The 24,002-nt window shown below is 32.6% G+C and overlaps 1 protein-coding gene across 1 annotated transcript; it reads left to right on the forward strand.

Moving 5' to 3' along the window:
- Positions 1 to 446: 446 nt before the first annotated feature.
- On the forward strand, positions 447 to 23,331 carry PolE4 (DNA polymerase epsilon subunit 4). The gene is made up of 4 exons (XM_067270773.1): positions 447 to 654; positions 4,119 to 4,203; positions 13,983 to 14,024; positions 23,038 to 23,331. Exons 1-4 carry the CDS (start codon positions 481 to 483, stop codon positions 23,049 to 23,051), a joined length of 315 nt encoding a protein of 104 aa, XP_067126874.1. The 5' UTR covers positions 447 to 480; the 3' UTR covers positions 23,052 to 23,331.
- The last annotated feature ends 671 nt before the right edge of the window (positions 23,332 to 24,002 follow it).

A 24,002-nucleotide genomic window follows, 5' to 3' on the forward strand; every position in this document is an offset into this window, starting at 1 on the left:
GAGTTTGCCACCAAAGGTATAAGAAGCGACAAGAAGAGCATAAAGATTGTGCAATATTGTTAATGGAAAAAGAACAGAGTAGCTGTGAAATAACATTAACTACTGTGTAAATTAAGTAATAAATGGCTTTTTAAATTTGTATTATAGTGTCTGTTAATTATAACAGCAAGAATGTACTACAATAAAGTATTTATAATTACATTTTAATCATGAATTTTTCTGGGTAAATAATCTGGGTTTTTTTCCAAGGTTTCATAGTTTTCCAAGGTTTTTCCTGGGTTTTTCATATGTCGCGAGTGGCAACTCTGGTTTAAATCGACGCGACATAATATCTCATAATAATCGTTTTGTTTAAAATATCCTCACATAAAATCCGTTTACCGAAAATAAAATTTCCGATCTCGAGGTGGCAATTGTCTGGGTAGTCTGGAGGCCATCGAACGTCGATCTGCGAGTTGGCAACAGACGGCGGAAAAGAAAATGGCGGCAAATTTGGAGGATTCGGGCGACGGAGCCGAGATGGACGAGCGAACGGACGACAAGCCCGACAAACTGACGAGAATTCCTCTGTCCAGAGTCAAGACTCTGATGAAGCTGGATCCGGACGTCACCCTTGCCAGTCAAGAAGCCGTTCTGCTGGTGGCCAAAGCCACGGTCGGTAACTTTCCGAGTTTGAGTGCGTAGAGTTTCCTTCGCAGATAAATAGAAGCACATTTATATTACGACGTTTCATATAAAAAAATAAATTTCTCGAAATAACGTGAATGCACCGGTAACCGAATTGAATTTATTTGCTGCAAAATTGCTTAAAATTCAAAACTTACCCGCCATGTTTCGCAGCATTACGAATGCGAATTTATCGAGAAATTCGGTTGCGTTAAGTTATGGATACGTTATTATTTTTATGTTTTCTGTCGACGAATTGCATTTTGTGTGATGGTGTGTCGGTACTTAAAGTTTAACGTACCTGTGCCCGACGGCAGGTAAGATTGAGTGCGAATGATGCCGTGGCAACCTCGACGGAGCCACGGAACGTGCCTGCATGAGCGGAAAGGTCAAAAGTACCGCATTTCCCAATGTGATCCTTGGCCGGATGTGGCCTCCCAAAATAGCCTACTTCCGGGCACTGTTGCTTGGTTGCGTCGGAGAGCACGTATATGGGGAATCGTGCCACGTGTTCCACTAAGCCTGTCGTGTGCCTAACTGTCGTGGTCGAGTTACGGGTGCCATTGTCAGTGTTTATGACAAATAATAAATATGTTAACTTCTACCGACTGAAAACAGATTTTACCTCAAACCGGTACTACTGCCTGTTCTTTCTGCTCTGTTTCGTTCCTGCTTGTCGTCGTCGGAGCCTTGGCGCTCGCCCCCATATTTCTAAAACATAAGACGTTGAGTACGTCGCCGGAGGTCCAGCAGGCTACTCGAAGCTGGAACGGTCACCCCGGCTAAATAGTTGAATGCCATAGTCTTGGTGGAGTGTGCAGCCGATTTTGGGAGACTATGTCTTGCCGAGGATCGTATTTACAGGTGCTGTTCCTTTGACTTTTTTGCACTCAAGGGTGTGCTCCGTGGCCATTAATGTCTCAACGATGTCGTTTGCATCTGCTATTGTACCCGATGGCAAAGCCGAAGCCGTGTCGAGGTAATAGAGCCTTGTTGGAAATTTTATTTTTGTGCAAAAATTCGACAATTGAAAAAATGAAAACGAAGAAATATTTTATAATAGATGTTTTCTGCAGTGCCTATTTTTCTGCCATAGTTTGATTAAATGTGCTCGTTTGTGAGCGGATGTGGGTGACGTTCGTCCAACGAACATTTTTTATTTGCAGAAGACTCTGTTTGTAAGGAATGACTGATTCGTTTTCTGAGCATTGTTGTTCTGCTTGAGTTAAAATTGTGGTGGGACTGGTTTTTTGTTTTTATTGCACTGGACAGTCTTTTGCCTACTTATAAAAAGAAAGTGGTTCCTTCGAATATGTCGGGCAGTTTGCGTTATCCTTGTCGTATTTTACTAGGACGTGGCTCGACTGTGTCGTATTGTGACGGAATTGATGCAGAAATGGAAAAAAAGAATCTAGAAACAAAGCAATGCCATCAATTGTTGGACTGCAATTTGAAAAAATTGTAGACCTATAAATTCCCACGGTTGTCTGTATGTCTTATCTTAATCTCGAGAAAGGAGTTAGATACATGAAAGACGAGACCAGATATGGAAACCTTAGGGGTAGAAAACCCCCAATTAACTATATATGCGAACTTCCGGTTTTTACCAGTAGCCATATTATTTCAATTCTAAAATTTTTCCCTAAATGAGTTAGATGACTAGCACAACACTATTATTAAAGGAAAAGTATTGTGTACGGAGACAAGACACTACAGTACTAATTTGAGGTGAAGAGCCCAACACTGTGATGATGGACTGATGGGCAATAAATAATTGCTTGTTTGATTTCGTGTTTTGTTTGTTTTTTGTTCCTATTTTTTGTTAGGTGCACACAAAGCAGTTGTTTTTGTTCTTGACCCCTAGGCCAAAATTCCATTAGGCGTGCTTAGTTACATTGAGAGATTCTGTCACTTTAATACCTCTGTATATTGATAATGAAGTTGTGGATTTCTTTTACGTTAAAATGGACCCTGATTACATTTTTGGATTCTGCATCGCAATTAATGGAAAATGGTAAAGTTTTTATTTTATCAAAATTGGCCCATTAAATTTTGAGAACAAATTCAATTCTAAAAGCCCATAGAAGGCATACTGTGACATAGTGTACAGTACATAGTGACTGTGGAACATTGCTGGACATCACTTTTTTGTGTGTGCTCAAGCTATGACCTTATGTCTTGAAAACGAAGTTGTAGACCCCCATTTTTTATTACATTTTTGGATTCCTTGTCTCAATTAATGGAAAATGGCAAAGTTTAATCGAAATTAATCAAACAGATTTTGAGAATGAACACAATTCTATAAGCCATATAAAACAGGCTTTGCTAATGCTCTGTCTCAAATATTTTTGAAGTCTTTGTTCTTCTATTAGAAACAAAACAAAAATGGTTGTTTGGCAGACATTTTGGTTTTGTAAAGTGTGGTAAGGCGTGCCAAGCAAAATTAAGTGTTGTTGGCTGCTGTATACGTGAATATTTAAGTAAGACGATGCTTTTGGTACATGCCTATGTTGTGAAGAAAATTCTTGTTGAGGATATTGACGCAAATGGATTCTGGTACTAAAACTTGATGTCGGTGCAGCTGAAGAGTTAAGTGGCAAACTTTTTAACATTTTAAATTTAGTGTGTCCCTTGGCTATTGGTATATGAATTTAAATTATTAAAAAGATATTTCTACATTTTTGAGTAATGTATTCAAACACACTTGATTTTGTAAATTTTGCAATTCTTGTGTAAGCTATATGATATAACATAGTAAACTTTGCAATATCAGATGGTAAATGATTAGTAAATTCATTTGCTTAGTACCTGACACTTTATTCGGGTACTAGGCATATGAAAAAACAATTATATTGCATGAATTAAAATAATAAATAATAAAACCATTAAATATATAGTTAAATAATGTTAAAAAGGCATTTTCATAACATTTATGTGTAAAAAAGTATAGTTTTTTATTCGAGCAGCAGTAGCATGAGTGTTAATACCTTAAATACGTTAGCTTACTTACAAAAGATACCTAATATGTTGCATGTGCTACACTTCATAATTGTAAATATCCACATTTTTGTTATTTTGTGCTATCAAACAAGACAATGTTGTAACTTCATAAAACCTCTATAGATGGGAAAACTCGATATATTAGTGGAACAAAGTGGTTTACAGTTAGTTTCTTTATTTAGGATGAAGTTTTTGAGAAACTTAAGTTTTAAATTCTGGTCAGCCACCTACTAGTTTTAGATCAAATTAAGTTACTAGTCGTCAATTAATTAAGGATCATATGGCAATAGCCATTTTCAATAAGTTGTAGCATTAAAATAACCATAAAACATACGACTTAATTTGGTTGGTTGTGTTTGGGTTTTGATACATTTCTATATATTTCAAATAATAATTGATCAGTATTATCCAGACATAAAGTTTTAAATAGGTTTTTTTTCTTTCTTTTACAGGAACTTTTTGTGCAGTCATTAGCAAAAGAAGCATATACTTTCACTCAGCAAGCAAAGAAAAAAACATTACAGAAGAAAGACATAGGTTTGAAATATTTAAATCTTTTTATAGCTGTTTTTTTAAATCAGATTTCTCAGATCTCACTTTTGCATGATTTAAAAACTAGTCTTAAAAATTAACAATGATGACTCCAAAGTAAAGTTCTGATCTTGTTCTCATTGTGAGTCCTTGCTAAGATGCCCATATTAAAAGTAATTTGTTGTTTTTTTTTTATTTTGGACTTTGTATTAGAATTTTGTCAGTTCTTAAGAAATATCTAAGAAAAAAATCATCAGTTTGCTTTGGTTTTATGACAGGAAATTTAATATATTTTACACATAACAATGACTACACAAATGCTATATGAAGCTAATGGTTGTAGCTTCAAAACTGAAGCAATCTGAATCAGTAGCTTTTGGCATTCATATTATGCACTTTTTCAATGGTATAGTTGAGAACTTGCTCTAGAACTTACTTCATATATTGTTATTTTATGAAAGAGGGAATTCTAAGAAATACAATAAAAATTTAGAAGGTATGTCAAATGTGGAACCACTGAGCCCCAGAAAAAAATCTGGTGTTTGAGGACCGTGTTGATGCCCAGAGTGGTTAAAGTTATCAAAAAAACAAATTGAAAACTTAAATGTCTCCGTCGGAACGGAGCCTGCAAACTTGGGTTATCAAAGATGATCTACAATTAGATCAAAATCAATGATCTAAAAAATCATACCAAAAAGGCAGACATCCAAGTACAATGTGGATTGGGAGCAACAGCAAAACAGAACTGTAGAAAAATTTACCAAAATACTTGATCAGAAATACAGTTTGTTTGATGATAAATGACAAAACATACATGCCTATCAATTGGGATCAAATTCTTTGAATGGAATACTATCATTGTAAAAACAAGTCTGATGTTCCTGACCAAAATTGCTTTAAACCAAGGATTCCCAACCCTTTCCATGTATTGACCCCTTTTAAGAAAATTTTTTGCATCGACCCCTTTCAAAATTATATATATTATACTGTATATAAATATATATGCAACAGCCTCCTATGCACTTTAAAGTCATCTTTCTACATTTACTTGAGAGCAAAAAAAATATGTAAAATTGTTAATATTTTTAAATAAGTTTTTCATATTAGCAAAGTTTTATCAACCACCTCCAAACTTTCATTGACCCTGTTGGAAACCCTGCTTTAAACCACAAACCAAACAAGTATCTGGCATGACAGTATATTGATAAATTTGGGAGTGTACGAAGTCTTCATTTTGGCTCAGATCACGAATGCCCAAGACAATACCGTAAGGGCAGAAAATTCTGTTATGGATGGACATGATACCCCATCTCCATTGTCGAAAGATCATTCAAGACCCTAAAAGACGGACAATGCACCTAAATTGCCATAGTCTAGGCCTATCAAAAACTCTTAGACTCTATGCAGGTGGAATACAAAAAAACATGAAGCATCAACTAAGTCTCTCAGTTCTTTCAAGCAAATTTGGAAAAACATATTCAAGAAAGTGGCAAGTGCACAGATTGTAACGGGGGAGGCCCAAAAGAATCTTTATTCCATTGCTTATGGAGGAGTTTTTGCATCTTACAAATATACTGTACCTCTAATTACACCATATCCTATATATGTACAGTACAGTCAACAGAAAAAGTAAATTGTCATCTCATGCCAATTGGTGTGAAGATGACATCATGGAATCAAATTTCATGTAATGCATAACCTAGACCAGATCAATTGAATATAAATGTTAACTTAGAAATATGCTTCAAGTAACTTTATTAATTTCAAATTTTAATAAAGAAAATTTAAGGATTTTCATTACTATTTGAAAAGAGTCATGGAAAGTCAGGAAATTTGTCTCCTTGCTTTCTTGCTGATTTTGATTGCTGACTGTATGGCTGACCAAGTGATGCTGTCTGTAGGCAGCAAGAAATAATGTAGTGCAATGCAACTTACAAGCAGACTATAAAATATTTTCAGGACCCAAAATTTTTTCCAAACACACACAAAATTTTCCTGAAAATTATTGCACACAAAACAAAATTATAATTCATAAATCAATTAACAATTATTATAAATAGTTTGGAAAATTCAAATTAAATCATACAAATAATTAAATAAGTCTAACATACAATTTGCTAAGCAACACTAAACTGATAAGTTAACATAAAAATATATTAGACTAAAAGAATGCTTTAATTTAGATATGTGTCATCATCATAAGATAGCATATACAGTTATAAACTTGATGTATTCAATAATATATTGATTAATAGGAATAAAGTTGAAGTCAATGCTAAGAATGATTACTTTTATTTTTAGCACAGGCCTTTTAACCCACCTTTTGATATCCAAAAATGTAATGTTTATTTATGACAATGACTTCAGAATGAATTTTTATAAATATCAAAAATTTCAGTTAAAAACAAACTTCAAGTAATGAACATCAAAAAATACTTTAAAAAAGGAAAATTTCAGATTTGGCAAGAAAGTTTTCATATTACTGAAATTATTTTCCCACTTTGGCCATTTTATCTAACTTCTAAAGCACTCCCACACTTTATTTAAGTTAAATGATTTTAAAAAATTAATAGGAAAAATTATGTACATTTACATTTTAAATAATTTTATTAAAACATTATAAGGTAATTTAAATACATACGGTGGATGTCACGCCAACAATTGTTCTAACTCAAGAGAAAACTTCACACAATTTGTATGAATTTTTCTCTTGAGTTAAAACATTATAATTTTTTGAAATTGAACTTCTAAAACAAAAAGTTGGATCTGGACCCTGGTAATTAATAATGACTTCCTTATGTGCTTAGCCCATCAATGACCGAGTAGATAAACACTGATAGTTGATTGCATGTTTGCATCTCACCAGTGGGCTAGCCATATACAGTTTTCTGGGTTTTCTTCAAGTATCTAACATTTAAATAAGATCAGTTTCCTGTAGAAAGTCCTCTCACGAGGCATTCCTCCTTGGCAGATTGCCCAAAAGTTGCATTGCCTTCTCCCATCAATCTATCTTTCTTGAGATGCTTAACTTTTTTCTTATCTGATATCATTGAAAGCATCTTCTGAAAACACTGAAAACTTTTGCACAGTGTGTTGTGCTGAATAGTAAAAATTTTCATATCCAGGTGTTTGAGATAATTCAGATAGATTTCTCAACAGTGTGTGGTCCACAGATTATTGTGGGTCTGCAAATGTGTTGACAGGAATCCTTGAATTTATACAAGGGATAAAGAATATTAATGTATATTGTGCAAATTAAAAAAAATATTTCTTATATTTACTTGTATTAAAAAACACACACTAAAATCTTAAGTTAAAAACATTTAAATTAGATAAAAATGTTTAAAACAAAGACATTATTTTGAGACACATTTATTAATATTTTATTATATATATATAAAAAAATTAAATTCTACTCTAGGGAGTGTACCAAAAATTTTTTTTATTACTGGGGTCTACCAGAAGGTAAAGTTTGAGAAATGCTGGATTAATGCATGATCTTGGGATATTTTGTACTTAGAGGCATGTAGATCAGCGATTCTCAACGTTCTTAGCTCCCCTAAATAGTAAATATAAATAAAATTAATATTTTATGACCCCCACCCAAAGGAATAATAACAGAAGTTAGATGGTTATCGCAAGGGAAAGTGTTAACCCAGGTATTGGAATTGCGAGATCAATTAATAATATTTTTCCAGGATAAACAAACACCATTCTCATTGTTTTTACAGAATAATGAATGTATGTTGTTGTTGGCTTACTTAGCTGATGTATTTTTGCATTTAAAAAACTTGAACATGCATTTATAAGGATGTGATAAAAACATTTTATTAATGACAGACAGAGTTCATGCGTTCATTAAGAAACTTGATATCTGGATTATTCGCCTTCAAAGCAAAATTTGGATATGTTCCTACTCACTTTGGATTATATTGAGAAAAATTTGAATGAACAAGACACTATTATTCACCACAGTTTGGATTGCATGAAGATGCATTTGCGTGGGCTAAAAACTCAGTTGACGGAGTATTTCCCAGAAGATAAAAATGATTTCTCCAAGAGATGGGTACTGAATCCATTTAGTAAAAATGTTGTTGCTGCTGCTAAGTTATCAGTTGAGATTCACAACTAGCTCATTGAAATATCTGCCGACAAAACACTACAACTGCAATTTACATGTGAAGATTTAAATACATTTTGGCTTGCTCGTTGACATCAATATGGAAATTTGGTCACAGAAGCATTGAAAATATTAATGCCTTTTACCACGTCTTATCTCTGTGAAAAGAGTTTTTTGTCTATGGTTGTGCTGAAAACTAAATACAGGAATCGTCTTTTATCACTCGAAAACAATTTGCTTTTGTGTTTTTCTAACATAGATCCACATATGGATAAAATTTTAAATGAAAACAAATGCAACCATCTCATTAATTTGTTTTCTTTACATGTGTACTTATTGTAAGTAAAATGTTTATAAGTTTATAATAAATAATTTTTTCTGATAAAATGATTTCATTATTGTTTCACGATCCCCCTTTAATATCATCGTGACCCTCAGGTTGAGAAATGCTGATATAGATAATACAATTTTTGAAAAACTGGAAAAAGTTTTTCTTACAGTTTAAAAGATACGCTGTTGATAATATTAAAACTATTATAGTGAAATGTTGGCTTAATGTGTGGGGGTGTGTATAATAGAAATGTAAAGAATACACAGGTGCTATTCAAGTTTTTTGTTACTATGCCTAGAGACCAAGTTCTTAAGAAATTTAAACTTTGCGTAACTATATCAAATGAGCTAATTTTAATTTTTACATTTTTTAAAAATTTTACATTTAATAAGTAAGTTGTATTACACATATGACTTGCGTTCTTACAATGCAATAGAGCAGGGGTGGCGAACCTATGGCACGCGTGCCCAAAGTGGCACATAAGAGAAATCATCTGGCACGTAATGTATCATATAATTTTTGGTTTTTTTTTTAAATCATCCTTTCTGTTTATCACCTGATCATCCTTTTTTCAATCAGATTTTTGACATTTATTTGAATTAAAGGGTATTCGTTTAATTTCTTTAAATATCGTTATTAGGAGTCTAAGACTTTGGCACGCATTAGCATCTTTAAAGCTAAGTATGCTTACAATATGGCATGCGGACTCAAAAAGGTTGACCATCCCTGCAATAGAGTAATATTTTAAAATCAATCAAAATCAGACATTATAAATTGTGAACAACACATTGTGTATTTTTTTAAAATTTTGCTTAATGTTCAAACAATTGTTACAGACATTTAGTTCTTTTACTAATAGTATTGATTAATTTTAAAGCTAATATTAATTGTTTATTATAAAATGGAAAGAGATGAAGAGTATTGCAAAACACCAAGGGATTGAATTAAGTCCCAAATATAACATGGCAATATTAATTATTGATCTTTTAATTTAAACACTTTTAGATTTTAAAACAGCTGTATTAATTATGCAGTATTATGAATTTGAGTGAAAAATCCTATAATACTGTTAATAATATAACATTAATAAAAATTTAAAAAAAATATTTTTACTGTCTCTGAATCCCTCACAATTACCATTTAGTTACTCACACTATTTGGAGGTAGGTATTAATGAACTGATTAAAAAAAATTATAAATAATACCATTTAAATTAAAATTATTTATCAATATTCATTTTATTAATTTTGATTAACAAAACAATTTCTAATTTTTTTGCAGTTTATAAAATATTAATAAAGTTTTGGAAATGTATTAAGTGGCAAATTTAATGAATTTATACTTCTGTACAGGATTCTACAGGATTTGTAATGAATAATAAATAAATAAAGACTTTTTTTCTTTTTTCAAAGCCATTTTTTTATAGTTGTGGATTAATAACAGGATACATTATTTTTATTTACTTAATTCATAAACTGTTTAATAAAAATTATTAAAATGGAACAAATATTATGTAAAGGATTCTTCTTCCAATAACAAGACTGGTGATCTTTATCATGTCTCTTAATTAGGCAAATAGACTGGATTATTTTAATTTTAGTCACTGTTTATTGCAGATAATTAAAAGAGATGTGATTAAAAATCACTAGTCTTGCTATTGGAAGAAAAAACTTTTATATACACATTAATATTATAAAGCACTCAGCAAATCATTATAGATATACGTACTTAACACCTTACTCTTGCCGAGAAAAAATATATTTATTTGCAACAAACAAACGTTTTCAGCCTGCTTCACAGGCCATCTTCAGGCTTGGAATACATTTGAAATTAAAATTCCATCCATGGAATACAAAAATTCAAATTCAAAATTAAATAAGGTACAATCAAAATAAAATATTGAAGCCTGAAGATGGCCTGTGAAGCAGGCTGAAAACGTTTGTTTGTTGCAAATAAATATATTTTTTCTCGGCAAGAGTAAGGTGTTAAGTACGTATATCTTTTATATACATGTTTAATAAAACATTTTATTTTTAATAATTCAATGGTAATAAAAAATATATAACTGTTAATTAGAAGAAATAACTAATTTAAAAGTTGGAGAAGCAACAGCATATGTGCATAATAAGTGAAATTCTGTTTTATTTAGTCATTGTGCCATACAGTAAAGGATGTGAGGGTCAAGAATTTGCAAAGTTGCTCAGGGAAAGTTGTGAAATTTAAAACAAAAATTTGAGTAGGAACCCTGAATTTATTTTAAATAAATATATTAGGCTACAGTACACTTAATACACTTACAATTTTGAATATATTTTTATTTATTTTTTTTTCTATTGTTGTGACAACCGACCATAACCATATTATATTAACATATGATCTTTGTTTGCATGTGGAATCTCGGGGAAGAGAAGAGAGAGATCGTCTGCTAAAAGGAATGTAGTAGAATTCAAATATCGACAATTTTTGGTTGCTTTTTTTCTGTATGAAGAACATGTTAAAATTGAATGTGAAAAATCCAATTTTATTTTAAACTGTGACAGAAGGCAAGGCACTACTTCATAGTGTAAAAATCACCAAAGTGGCGATAAAAACTCCAGTCCACTTATTTCGACATTTGGCATAAAATTGAATCACAAAGTGCACTTCCAAAAAAAAAAAAAAAAACAAAACAGCAGAATATCACGCTGCAATGGGAATCCCATGCACTACACTTCTAGTGATGTTATGAGTAACACTTCAAATTTGGATAGGAAAGCAGGAAGTGATGTTAAAAACCAAACAGCTATAAAACATAAGACTAGTGAAACTTTGCGTCTTTTTTCTTTTCTAACATCCGCATTAAATCAGAAACCAAGATTTTTTTTAAAAAAACAGCTATTTTATTCTTTTTCTTTATAAATAGCAATGCATTTCATATTAAACTTTTTTAATCCCTCCTCAGGCTATAAAATTCACAAAAGAATGCATAAACAACTTATTAGATATATTAATTACAAAAAATATAAGATACAAAACACTAACCTTCCAACAAATTAGTCATACAACTTGTTTTCTCCCAGTTTGCATTTACGAGGGCTGTTCGGAAAGTTCGCGGCCTTGCCTATATGCGGCGCTACGATCAATTTAATTTTTGGCAGAAATAATTCAGCCATCTTTGCTAAAGATACGATACCAATTTCCGCTTGATTTGTCGTAAAGTTTTGCCACAACAGCTTAGCAGACAGTCAGTGTGCACATGCTTTGTCAAAAATGGAGAAGACGGAGACTTGTGTGGTCATAAAATACCTGACGAAAAAGGAGTTGACCCCATCTCAAATCAAAGCTGACATGGATGAAGTTTTGGGAGAGTCTGCTCCTTTGTATACCACTGTGAAAAAACGAACAGCCCTTTTTAAATCTGGCAGAGAGAGTGTGGAAGATGACCCTCGCAGCGGACGGCCGTCAACTGTTGTCACTGAAGAAAATATTGACAAAGTCCATGATTTGGTGTTAGCAGATCGCTGTTTGAAAACGCGTGAGATAGCTGAGACAACACGCATTTCTGTCGACCGAGTGCACCACATCCTAACCGAAAATTTGGGTATGACGAAGGTCTCAGCAAAATGGGTGCCGCATCTGCTGACCGCCGAGCAAAAACGTGTTCGCACTTTGATGTCAAAGGAGTGTTTGGACTTCTACCAGAAAAACCCACAGGATTTCTTGCGTTGGTTTGTGACTACTGGCGAAACGTGGATCCACTACTACACTCCTGAAACAAAAGAACAGTCAAAACAATGGAAACACCACAGTTCGCCACCACCAAAGGAGTCAAAGACAGTTCCATCAGCAGGGAAAGTGGTGGCCTCGGTTATGCTAAAGGCATAACCGAGGCCACCACTTTCCCCACTGATGCTAAATCTTTATTGACCACCTAGAAAGAGGAAAGACCATCAATGTTGTCTATTACTGTGAACTTTTGGAAAAACTGAAGAAAGAAATGGAAGAAAAGAGGCCACACTTGAAGAAGAAAAAGGTTCTGTTCCACCACGATAATGCACCTGCACATTCTGCCAGAATCACTGAACAAAAGAGAAACGAACTTCGCTTCCAATTAGTTCCACATCCACTGTACTCACCTGATTTAGCCTCCAGTGCTTCCACCTTTTTTCGAACCAAAAACTTTCTTGGCTGGAAAGAGATTCCACTCAAATGACGAAGTCATCTCTGAAGTGAATGAGTATTTTACACACTTTGACAAATCGACCTATTATGATGGCATAAAAAAGCTAGAACATCGCTGGAATAAGTGCATTGCTAACAAAGGAGACTACATTGAAAAATAAAAAAATTTAATATTATTTTGTTTGTTGTTCTATTTCAGGCCGCGAACTTTCCGAACAACTTTCCGTACAATATAGTTGAGAAGTATGTCATACCATATAGGATTAATCTCCATTCTGTGATTTAAATTAAGCCAATTTTTACATTGTATTATTGCAATATGCTCTCTAAACCACAGCAAAAATACATCGTTTTCTCTATACTGTATTTTAATATTACCGGTACTAATTTCACAATTATTCTCTTTGCAACGAGGGAAGCATGAGGACTGATGATATTTTAACCAAATGGCTGCTTCATGTTCCTTCAGTCCTGCTCTTCATATTTGTTTAATTTCTCCTATATAATCACTACAAGTATAGTATAATTTAACTTATACACAAGACCTGAAAAATTTATATTTTGCAATTTAATTTGATCATTGTACTTTACATTAAAATCTACTTTATTCTTTACTTTGCAGACAATACTATGTCATTTAGTAATTTTACTATATCACATTTAGTAAAAAAAATTTTTATATTCGAATACACCCTATATATAAGGAATGGATATGTATTTATCATTGTTTTTTAAATTTAACCTTAAATCTATTTTCTTTATAAATTTTAATCCATTTTGCCAATAATCTATTCGGATAGTCATTTAGTATAAATTTCTTAATTAACTATTGTTCTTTTAATCTGTCTTTTAACATTGTTCTCCTCCAAATTTTTGATAAAGCTGTAATAAAATTATTTATTTATGTTTCTAAGTCTATATTCAGGGGGTCTTGAATAGTCTGGTTACGCATTATGTCAAATTTGATTGTGTATGACACCAATTGTATTGATTGATTATAAATTTTACAAAGATTACAAAGAAAATTATTAGTTAATTAAAAATTTAAAATTAATCAAAAAATACTTAATTCACAAATGCTGTGTAATATTAAATATATTTAAGTTGTTGTTATGTTAACTGAAATATTGATATGGTTTATAGAATTTATAATCTTGCACATTTCCTTTTCAGAATCTTCAGTTGGTGTAATTGATGCATTTGTGTTTTTAGAAGGTAAATTTGATTTTTGGAAAATGTTTGAGATAATTTGTGAATAATTTATCTGACTCATAAAAATTTCAATTAAATTTAATTGGATGCAGTTTTTTCCTTAAGAAAATACTTGCTTAATGTATAAAATTAATGATGATATAAATAATCTTAAAATATTCTGTAATTATTAGTGATGTAACGAATAGTATATTCGGCCTCAACCGAATACCGAATATTCGGCTAGGAGCGTGGCTGAATACCGAATATTTGGCCAGGAGCGTTGCCGAATGGCCGAATATTTGGCCAAACTATTCGGCTTGATTAACGCACGTACGAAAATTGGCACGCAAACCGCATTATGGCAAAGATCGTGCACCGTGCTCTCTATTGGCCCGCTGTCACTACGATTTTTTCTTCCAGTAGGTCTAAATTATTTAAATTAATTAATTAAATTATAATTATTAAAGTTAATATGAGATGGAGCCTAACGTGTATCTCTACTGCCAAATTGGTTTATAATTTATGTAATAGCCGTAAATAGCCCGCTATGATTCGGCAGTTGTTGGTATTTAGACGTAAGTTATAACTTATAAGTTATTTTATTTGCAATCAATCTTTTTAACTCTTTAATTAAACACTAAAATTTTGTTTTTACTATGTATTTGTAGACTGAATAGTACTCTAAAGATATACTTTAGTGGTGACATAATATGGTCTAGTTTCTCCCCATTTGTGGAACAGTTTAAATATATTATTGGGGAGTTTCTATTTGTGATATTTTGTTGCTATTGTTTTTGTCAATATTTTTAAAATTAACATGATTTCAAATGTTATTTTTTGTATATAATGAAAAATGCTCATTCTTTGCTTTATATATAAAATAAATTATATACTAGTTACTCATCTTCTAGAAATAGATAAATAATTCTTTCATTAAATACGATAAGTTTCAATAAAACATTTCGTAACTCATTTTAAAATATCGTATAAATATTAAAATATACGCGAATACGAATATAACATAATTAACTAAACAATAACATTAATGCCCGATACATTCTAACCTACACGCCATCAATGCCATAAGATATCGGGCTAGATAAAAGCTATAATATTATTTAACTACGAAATAATTTAATACTAGAGTTAGATGCCATTTCTTATTAACTTTAGTAATTATAGTTTAATGTTCAGCATTAATAAAAGTTACAAAAATGATTAATTTATTGTGTTTTTGTTATTTCTTACTCCTGTTTTTAGGTATTCGGTATTCGGCCGAATAGTGATTTAAATATTCGGTATTCGGCTGAATAGTGAAAAATAGGCCGAATAGGCCGAATACTCGTTACATCACTAGTAATTATGTATTACAATATTTTTCATTAAGATCTTTAACTTTCTAATTAATTATTCGTGCATTGCAAATCATCAAAGATTTTCAAATAATAATAATCATCATTTATAATTTATGTATTTTTACATCTTTGTGCAATTTTCAAAGTTATAAAAAGTAAATAAATTTATTTTATGCTTTTTAATGCCTGCTCTTTAGTTATGTTATTCACATAAAACATTTGCAAAGCTACAAAGTAAAAGAACCATAGGAATGAGAAGGAAGAACCTAACTTAGATGTACTACTCTTTTCTAGTTATGTAACATTAAAATATATATGTTACCGTTAAATTATGAAATCCGTTATTTCATAGAATACCTAGTTATTCCATGGAATAACTGATCGTGTCCGTTAAAGTGTAAAACTCTCTTGTATTTCATGGTTTAACTAGTTATTTCATAGAATAACGATCTGCAGCCCGTTAAAGTGTAAAATAATCTATATCATATATCTCACACGACAAATACATTTACCTTCCACCCCTACTGCATTTATGAACTATTCCAGGCCATAGGAAGAGAACTTGTTTAGCGTGTTGGCACCAGATCATTCCGGTTAATCGATTGCTTGCACGTACAGTGCTGGCTGCCGTTCGTCAAATACTGTTTCCACGTGTCAGGTATTGAGATACATTTATTTTTTTAAGTTTTATAATTTAGTCATTTGTTATTACGTTAATTTAGTTTGCTTACGTTAAAGTGCAATTATTTTTAAGACCTTAAATTGCCTTGAACAATGAATTCTTTAAGTGATAACGTAAAAAAAGCTGCAATGAAAGAAAAGTTTGAATCTTTACTAAATAAGCGTGATGTGAAAGAGAACAGTGCTTTGCTCACCCGTGAAAAATTATTAAGTTTGATAGCTGATGTAAAGAAATCTAAAACATCAGATAAGAAAGTGCCATGTGATTATTGGTTACTTCAACATTACGATGTCCTTGAAGTTCAAGGAGTAGAAAAATTAATAGTCCCAGTAACAAATGCAACACCAGATGTAATGTTTTATTGCTCAAGTGATTCTTTGTTTGACATTTTGTACGAAACTCATTTATCTATTGGGCACGGTGGTAGAGACCGAATGATAAAAGAACTTAATTGTCGTTACAAAAATATTACGCAAAATGATATTAAGATTTTTTTGAATTTTTGTGAATCTTGTCAACAAAAACGCAAAGCGGGCAGAAAAGATGTTGTTGTTAAGCCCATGATTTTTTCACATATGAATTCAAGATGTCAGGTTGACCTCATAGATTTTCAATCACAATCTGATGGAAACTATAAATTCATTTTAGTTTATCAAGATCACCTTACAAAGTTCTTGGTTTTAACACCTCTTCAAACAAAGAGAGCAGAAGTTGCAGGACAGTTGCTTGATATATTCCTGTTGTTTGGAGCCCCATGTATATTGCAGTCGGACAATGGAAGAGAATTTTGTAACAAACTTATTGATGACTTAAAAGTAACTTGGCCAGAGCTTAAGATCGTGCATGGCAAACCAAGACATAGCCAAAGCCAAGGCAGTGTAGAGAGAGCCAATCAGGACATAGAAAATATGTTGACGACTTGGATGCAAGACAACCAGTCAACTTCGTGGAGTAACGGGTTAAAATTTATCCAGTTTATGAAGAACAGAGCGTTCCATTCTGGCATTAAAAGGTCCCCCCCTACGAGGCTATGTTTGGTTGCGCAGCTAGAGTTGGACTGTCAACAACTGCCATTCCGAAGGAAGCACTTAATTCGTTGGTCGACGAAGATAAATTACAAAATACTTTGACTGCAATGAATGTTTCTTCTCAACCTGATAATGAAAAAGTAGTTGAACAAACAGTATTAAATAATCCCATTACGAAAGTATGTGTTGTCTGTTTAAAAGAATGCAGTGAAGATATAGTTTGCTTCAAATGTATGGAGCCTGTCCATATATCATGTTCGGAAGATTATGTTTCAGAAGATGAAGTTGAGCAGAAAATCTGCAAATTGTGTTATAATGAACTTAATGTTCAAAGAGAAAGAGAAAAGTCTAAAAAATGTTTAGAAATTCAAGCAAAAAAGATGAAATTAATGTCGAATAAATCTCATTCTGAAGTCTTTGTGGGGTTTACCGTCCATATCCCAGTGCATGAAGTTGACAGAGGAAAAGGTGATGCCAAATCTATTTTAGCTATCATCATAAAAATAACCGAAGAAGGATTTTCCGATTGGGCACAAGAAACGCCCGCATAAAACAATTATATTCCCGATCCCAGTTCAGTGTCTGCGAACAAAAATTAATTAAAATTGAAGAGTACCGGATGTAGCAATATCGCCCCGGTCGGTTGCTACAGCTCAAAGTTTAGGTACTGGTCAGGGATTTAAAAAATGTTCGTGTAAAACCCAGTGTGTCAACAAAAAATGTTTTTGTTTTAAAAATAATGTTCTTTGTAATTCCAAGTGTCATTTTAGTAATCCTTGTTGTAACAAATGATTTTATGGTACGTTTCCATAAATACCATTTATACGCTGCATAAATTAGATAAATTGCTTCTTTTTCATTTTAATTGTCTATCATTAGTTTAATTTCATTTTAGATAAATTGTTTATTTTACACTTTAACTGTCTCTCATTAGTTAATGTATAGAATACCTAGTTATTTCATAGAATAACTAGTTAAAGTCTCAAATTAATAACACATTACACACTTTAACGGACACGATCAGTTATTCCATGGAATAACTAGGTATTCTATGAAATAACTGCATTAAATACTTTAACGGTAACATATATATAATTTTATCTATAAATTACATTCAATCCACAGTTCCTAGAGGCAGAATTGGACAGGCCACAAAATGGAATGTATACTGAATATCACACACGTGTGTGTTGTGTATACATATGTATATGTATATGCCAGTCAGATGGCCAAGGCAGTTAAATCATCAAGCTATGACTCTGAGGACCTGGGATTGAATCAGGGCAGTGCCAAGCATTAGTCCAATATACAAAATGCACATCATAAGAAGCCAAATATCAGTTTGGGTAACTGTACCAAAGTGACTTACGATTTTAATTAGAATAAGATCTTTTTTAATTTAACACAATAGACAGCACTTATTACAGTTTCATTTGATTCATTAATTTATTATTCTGAAGTGAAAAATAACTGACTTTAAAATAAGGAACAGCCAATGTTACTTATTTTTATGTAGGGACTGTCTTTGGTAGCAAAGAGAAAAAAAATACATGCTCTTAACCAGTTTCCCCATTGGTGAAATGGTAATAAGTAATGTAAGATAATTGTATGTTTATGTATGGGTTGCAAATTTTGAGGTGATTTTTTGACACTTCGAGAGGCTGGATACAAAAATGAACCTCATTTTCATTTTTCTTGCTAATAAATATCCCCAACTTTAGGTTTCTCAAAATTATCTGCATGTCAAAATCTTAAAATTTAGTTTACATTTAATCTTAATGTCTTGGTCTTTACAATTGAAGGAATCAGTGTCAAAATGTAAGAAAACAGTTTGTGAAAATGGAGATGAGGAAGGTAATACTTAGTACATGATGTGCAGACTCTTTCTCTACCTGAAAATGCTTCCAAAATTTGACGTATTGCCTGCAAATAATAATGACAATACAATGCAAATAATAATGACATCTGTGGCAGAAAGTGATTTCTCTACCTTCCGTCCATACCAAAAGACAACATAAGCAGTGTGGATTTATCTCATTTTGCAATTTTCAAGTTGGCTATGACATGTTTGATACTTTTACAACAGTGACACATGCACTTAAGTTTATGAAGATGATATTAATGTCAGCAAGGCATGCTTTACTTCATCAACAACTAAAGCTTTAATGAAACAAAAATAAACAAGTTTTAACAAATTTGTAGAGTGCTTTCCCTATTTCTTTTTGTATTGATCAAATCCTGAAAGTAGAATTTTCCAGAATCAAATGATATGATACTGGGCATGCATAGTCTCTGCTTTGAATATATTCTGCATTTCAGATCAGCCAAACAATATATCTAAGTAAAAGTTTTTGCAATGTTTTTTTAATCTATAATTCTTATAAGGATTTTGCAATTTTATAGTGAAGGTTAGCAGGTTGAAAGTTGTCAGTTTGAGTATTATTGACAACTTAGTCTACTATGTTATTTTTGACTCTGCCATAAAACAGCATACCAATGCATTGTTTGATGTTACCCAAAAACAAAATGTAGTGTTTATATGCACTGTAAGCAACATAGGTACATTTTCAAATGAGTGACTCTACATACAAGTGAAAAAAGCAGTGTTTAGTGGCTTGCAAATAGTAGTACATTTTAGTAATTATTGAAAATATAATTGTACCAGTATCTGTTGCACCTGAGAACTGTTGTTTTCTAAGTTAAAAACTAATCGAGAACTACCTCACTCATCAGTGTATCAGGAGAGAGTTTCTTCACTTTCTGCCTGGTCCATTGAAAGATTTTCTTCAGAACTGGACTTTTCTCTGCAATTGATGTTTTCAGCATGGCTAAAAGTGGAGAACAATTTTGTAAGCAAATTTCTGCACACCTGTTGAATTTTCCAATTCATTGTAAAACTATTATAAACATTTTTATTACTAAAAATGTTTATATTATTGTAAACCTAATCTCTCCTCCTGCTTCACTCTTAATGGGATTACAAAAGTAAATTTTACCTAGAATTATCACTGTTTTTGGATAATGTCAAACATTGATTGATGTGTTATGGAGTCAACTTGGAGGATGATGATCTTCACTTTTCTCACATGATGAAACTAATGAAATGACCCATATTATTTTGCTGTCGCAGCACAGTTTGTTCTTCATATGTGAGCCATTACCTGACACCTTTGTTGGTAAAACACCCTTACAATAGGTTCCAAAGTAAAGTTATTTGCAGCTCTCATGCTTCTGTCAGGATCATGCAAGAGAATGGAGACTTAAGGAGGTAGTGGTTACAGACACAGAGACATACACAAATGTACAGTACAATTATAATTGTGTTTATTTTTAAGAAAAAATTCTTACAATTAGTTGAAGCTGATGCTTGGAACATGGTAGTCCAGGTAGGAGACAATGTGAGGATACAGATTTTTGATCTTGTTTGGGTGACTTTTGGGGCTCTTGATTGGTTGATTGAATGACACTGGGTGGTCTGACCAGAGAAGCACAGGGTTGAAGGGAGAAGAAAGTAAGTCTCTCTGGTCGAATCGACAGATGTCCATGAGGTACGACTATCCAATGTTGACAAGATCCTCGGCAATGACGATCTTGGAGGTTCTCGATGACAACAAACACGTTTTACGATGGCAGCAACTCACTCGAGATTCTTAGTGGCTATGAACATTATCTATAATAGCGGCAACTCACACTTGTCCTTGGAGGTCAGTTCGCTTTATACAATTTGGACTTAAAATCTGTGATTTGGATTGATCAAAATTCAACTCTTCCTTTTGCATTCATTGGCTCCCATCTGTTGTTAGGGGCCAAGTTTGGGTCAGAGAGAATGGGCATCTCTCTTATTCCCAAGATGGGGCTATCACTTCCTCCAGCATTCACTTACAAACTTCTGGGGTGATGGCCCATAATCAAGGGAGGGAGATTTTTCTCACTTGAAAGTCAGGATATCTGGACAGATTATCTATTATTGCACAAAGTGTTTTTCCTTTCTTTTGTATATTTAAGCTGGAAATTGCCTGTTTTATGAATCTCAACTTTTTTGTTGATCATTTTCCCAGCTTAATTTCTCACCATGACACCATCTCTCCCACTTTGAGTTTGACAAATACATTAACTTCTACATAGAAAACTGTGTTTTTGAAGATCATGAAAATGGAAAGCATGTAAACAAGTGAGGGAGTTTTGCATCTCACATGTACAATTGATGAGTTTGTGACAACTTTTCAAACTGAAAATTATTAAGGTGACCAACTTTTTTACGACGAAAAGGAGGACACACACAAATTGAAGGAAAAAATATTGTAAATAAAAGAAACATTTTATTCATTGCAACAATAATACACTATAATAATCTCTACTGCATGCGTATGTGCCATGTTGTGTTTTAGTAAGAAGTAAACAAAGCTACTTGCATGCAGTGTACTCTCTCGAGGTCTCTTGTGCAGAGACATGCGTTTCATAATCATGTTTTGCTGCACTGTACTGAGCCTTGATGAACCATCATGTCAAATACAAACACATCACATTACATGCAACAAATCGGTTCAGCATCAATCAAATATGGAGATTTACAGATTAGTCTTCAAATATCAAAAAGGAGGACATGTAGGAGGACACTTTTCGAGGGAGGACAGAACTTACGAAAGGAGGACAGTTGGTCACCTTAAAATTATACAAATAAATTACCCTGTATTTATATGTGTGTGTGTATATTTAAAGCAAATAGTTGAGTTGGTTGTTTTTGCACATGTGAAAGCTAATGACCAGGGGTCCAATCAGGTTACACCTACACGTGGGCATGAGATTCGGGGACATCTTTGTTCGGGTCGATTGAGCAGTAGGTGACCGGAGTCCAGTCCAGACCATTATAACCACTAAACTTTTACAAGGTAGCTTCAAAAAGTTTCCAGAATTATGTTGGGTTAGTCAATTAAAGGCAATGAAAAAGAGAACATGTAATGCATGTCTTAGTCAAATGTGTCAGAAATAGAGAAACATGTTCAAACAAATCCATACTCTCTGCAAAGATGATAACAGTTACCATTCACCAAAGGTCATGTTAATGAGACAACCTGAAATGGAGTCTGGTGAAAATGTCCGTGGAAGAACTTGTGAATATCAAATTTTGTGTGTTATTGGGAAAAAACCTTCTGAGACCTTAAAGATGCTTCAGGATGCCTATGTTGAATGTTCCACAGCATTCTCAAGTTTATGACTGGCAAAAACATTTTCATGAGGGATGAGAGTGTATCACTGTTGATTTGTGAAATGGTCGTCCGTCAGCATCAACATGTGAGGAGAAAGTGTTGGTTGTATGCGAGATTGTGATGCCAGAAGTTAATTGAGCAGATTGCCAAGATAGTAGGAATTTCAGTTGAAAGTTGTCATTCCACCCTGCATGATCAATTGAACATACACCAAATTTGCCAACACATGGTGCCACAAATGCTCACGGCAGACCTCATGCAATTTCTACTTCTTCACTCGGTTGAAAGAGTCCATAAGGGATGCCACTTCAAGAATGCAGACGAGGTTATACAGAGTGCAACATCTGGATTGCAGACACTGTTGTGAGACAGCTTTCAATAATGTTTTTGGCAACTATACCAGCATTGGCAAAAAGCATGTGGTTGCCAAAGGACACATTGCTTGATTTATCAATTGTACACATACTTTTGAATAATAAATCAATTCTGGGAACTTTTTGTAACTACCTCGTATATCATTATACTTAGACTGAAAGGGAATAAATAGATTAGAGGTCTAACTCCAAAGATCCTAACACACATTTTTTTCTATGTTAATTGCACAAATTAAATAATTTCAAATCAATAAATTTGCAAATTGTCCATAATAAGTTTAAAATAGTTGTTGTTTGCACAAAAATTTGAAAATACAAATATTTATTTACAAGCATAAGTATAATTAAAATTTGGAAATATTAATATTTGATTTTCTACTTTTTATAGGTGTTTTGGATTGAAATTGCAATTCCAAAATCAGAAAAATCCAACTTCCTGCCGGAAGAGCAAACTGTTTTGGCGGATTGGCATTTTAGAAAGTTCAGATGCGTACTACATGTAAAGTTAACATTACGTGTCGTGAAGTTATAATCGGTCGATAATAGTAACTGTAATAAACGATCAGAGAGAGAATTGTTTTAAGTTCATAATTTCGTTTAATATGCATTTGTAAATCTCTACTCTATTTTTATGGTTTTCTTTGTATGTGTAGTTTAGTAAAATTGTGTACACTTCATAAAACACATGAATCAGTTATTTATTCTAAAATATCATATCTATTTTGTATTATAAATATTTACATTGTAATTAAAATCTAATAAATTATGTATTAATTTTTGCAGAGTGATAAGGGGAATTGCATAGTGCATTTACTTTCATTAAAGTGAGCCTAGAAAAAAAATACACCATTTAGAAGGATGGAGAACCAACCACCTTCGGATAAAAATGAAATTATTTGTAGTTTATGGCAAGGAACCTTGCATACAGGTAGAGTTTTTCTTGCATTAAGTGAAACCAATGAATGTCAAACTGGAAAACTTATTTGATTGGTTACAAATATATTGAAAGTTATTATAATATGGATGACACTAATAATTGAGGTTTTATTTTGAATCTTTGCAAATTACATCAAAACAGTTGCAACTTAACATAAATAGCATTGCTATCGATGGGCCAGATAAGTAAATTACCAAATTGTATTTTATGATGCTGTAATCATTAGTTTCCCACAAGTGACATCCATGCAATTAACAAGTCTTAGAAATTTCAGAAAAACAAAGACAAAAAAAAAACGACCAGATTTGCTCGGTGAGGAACTCTGCATAACAATGTAGTTTTTTTTCTTATTTGGCACTGTTTGCCAAATTCTGTTCTAAAACACTCATCTTTATATAAATAAGGTTCTCATTAAT

The sequence above is a fragment of the Centruroides vittatus genome, unplaced genomic scaffold (genome assembly GCF_030686945.1).
Source record: "Centruroides vittatus isolate TY-2023 unplaced genomic scaffold, ASM3068694v2 contig_377, whole genome shotgun sequence".
NCBI lineage: Eukaryota > Metazoa > Arthropoda > Arachnida > Scorpiones > Buthidae > Centruroides > Centruroides vittatus.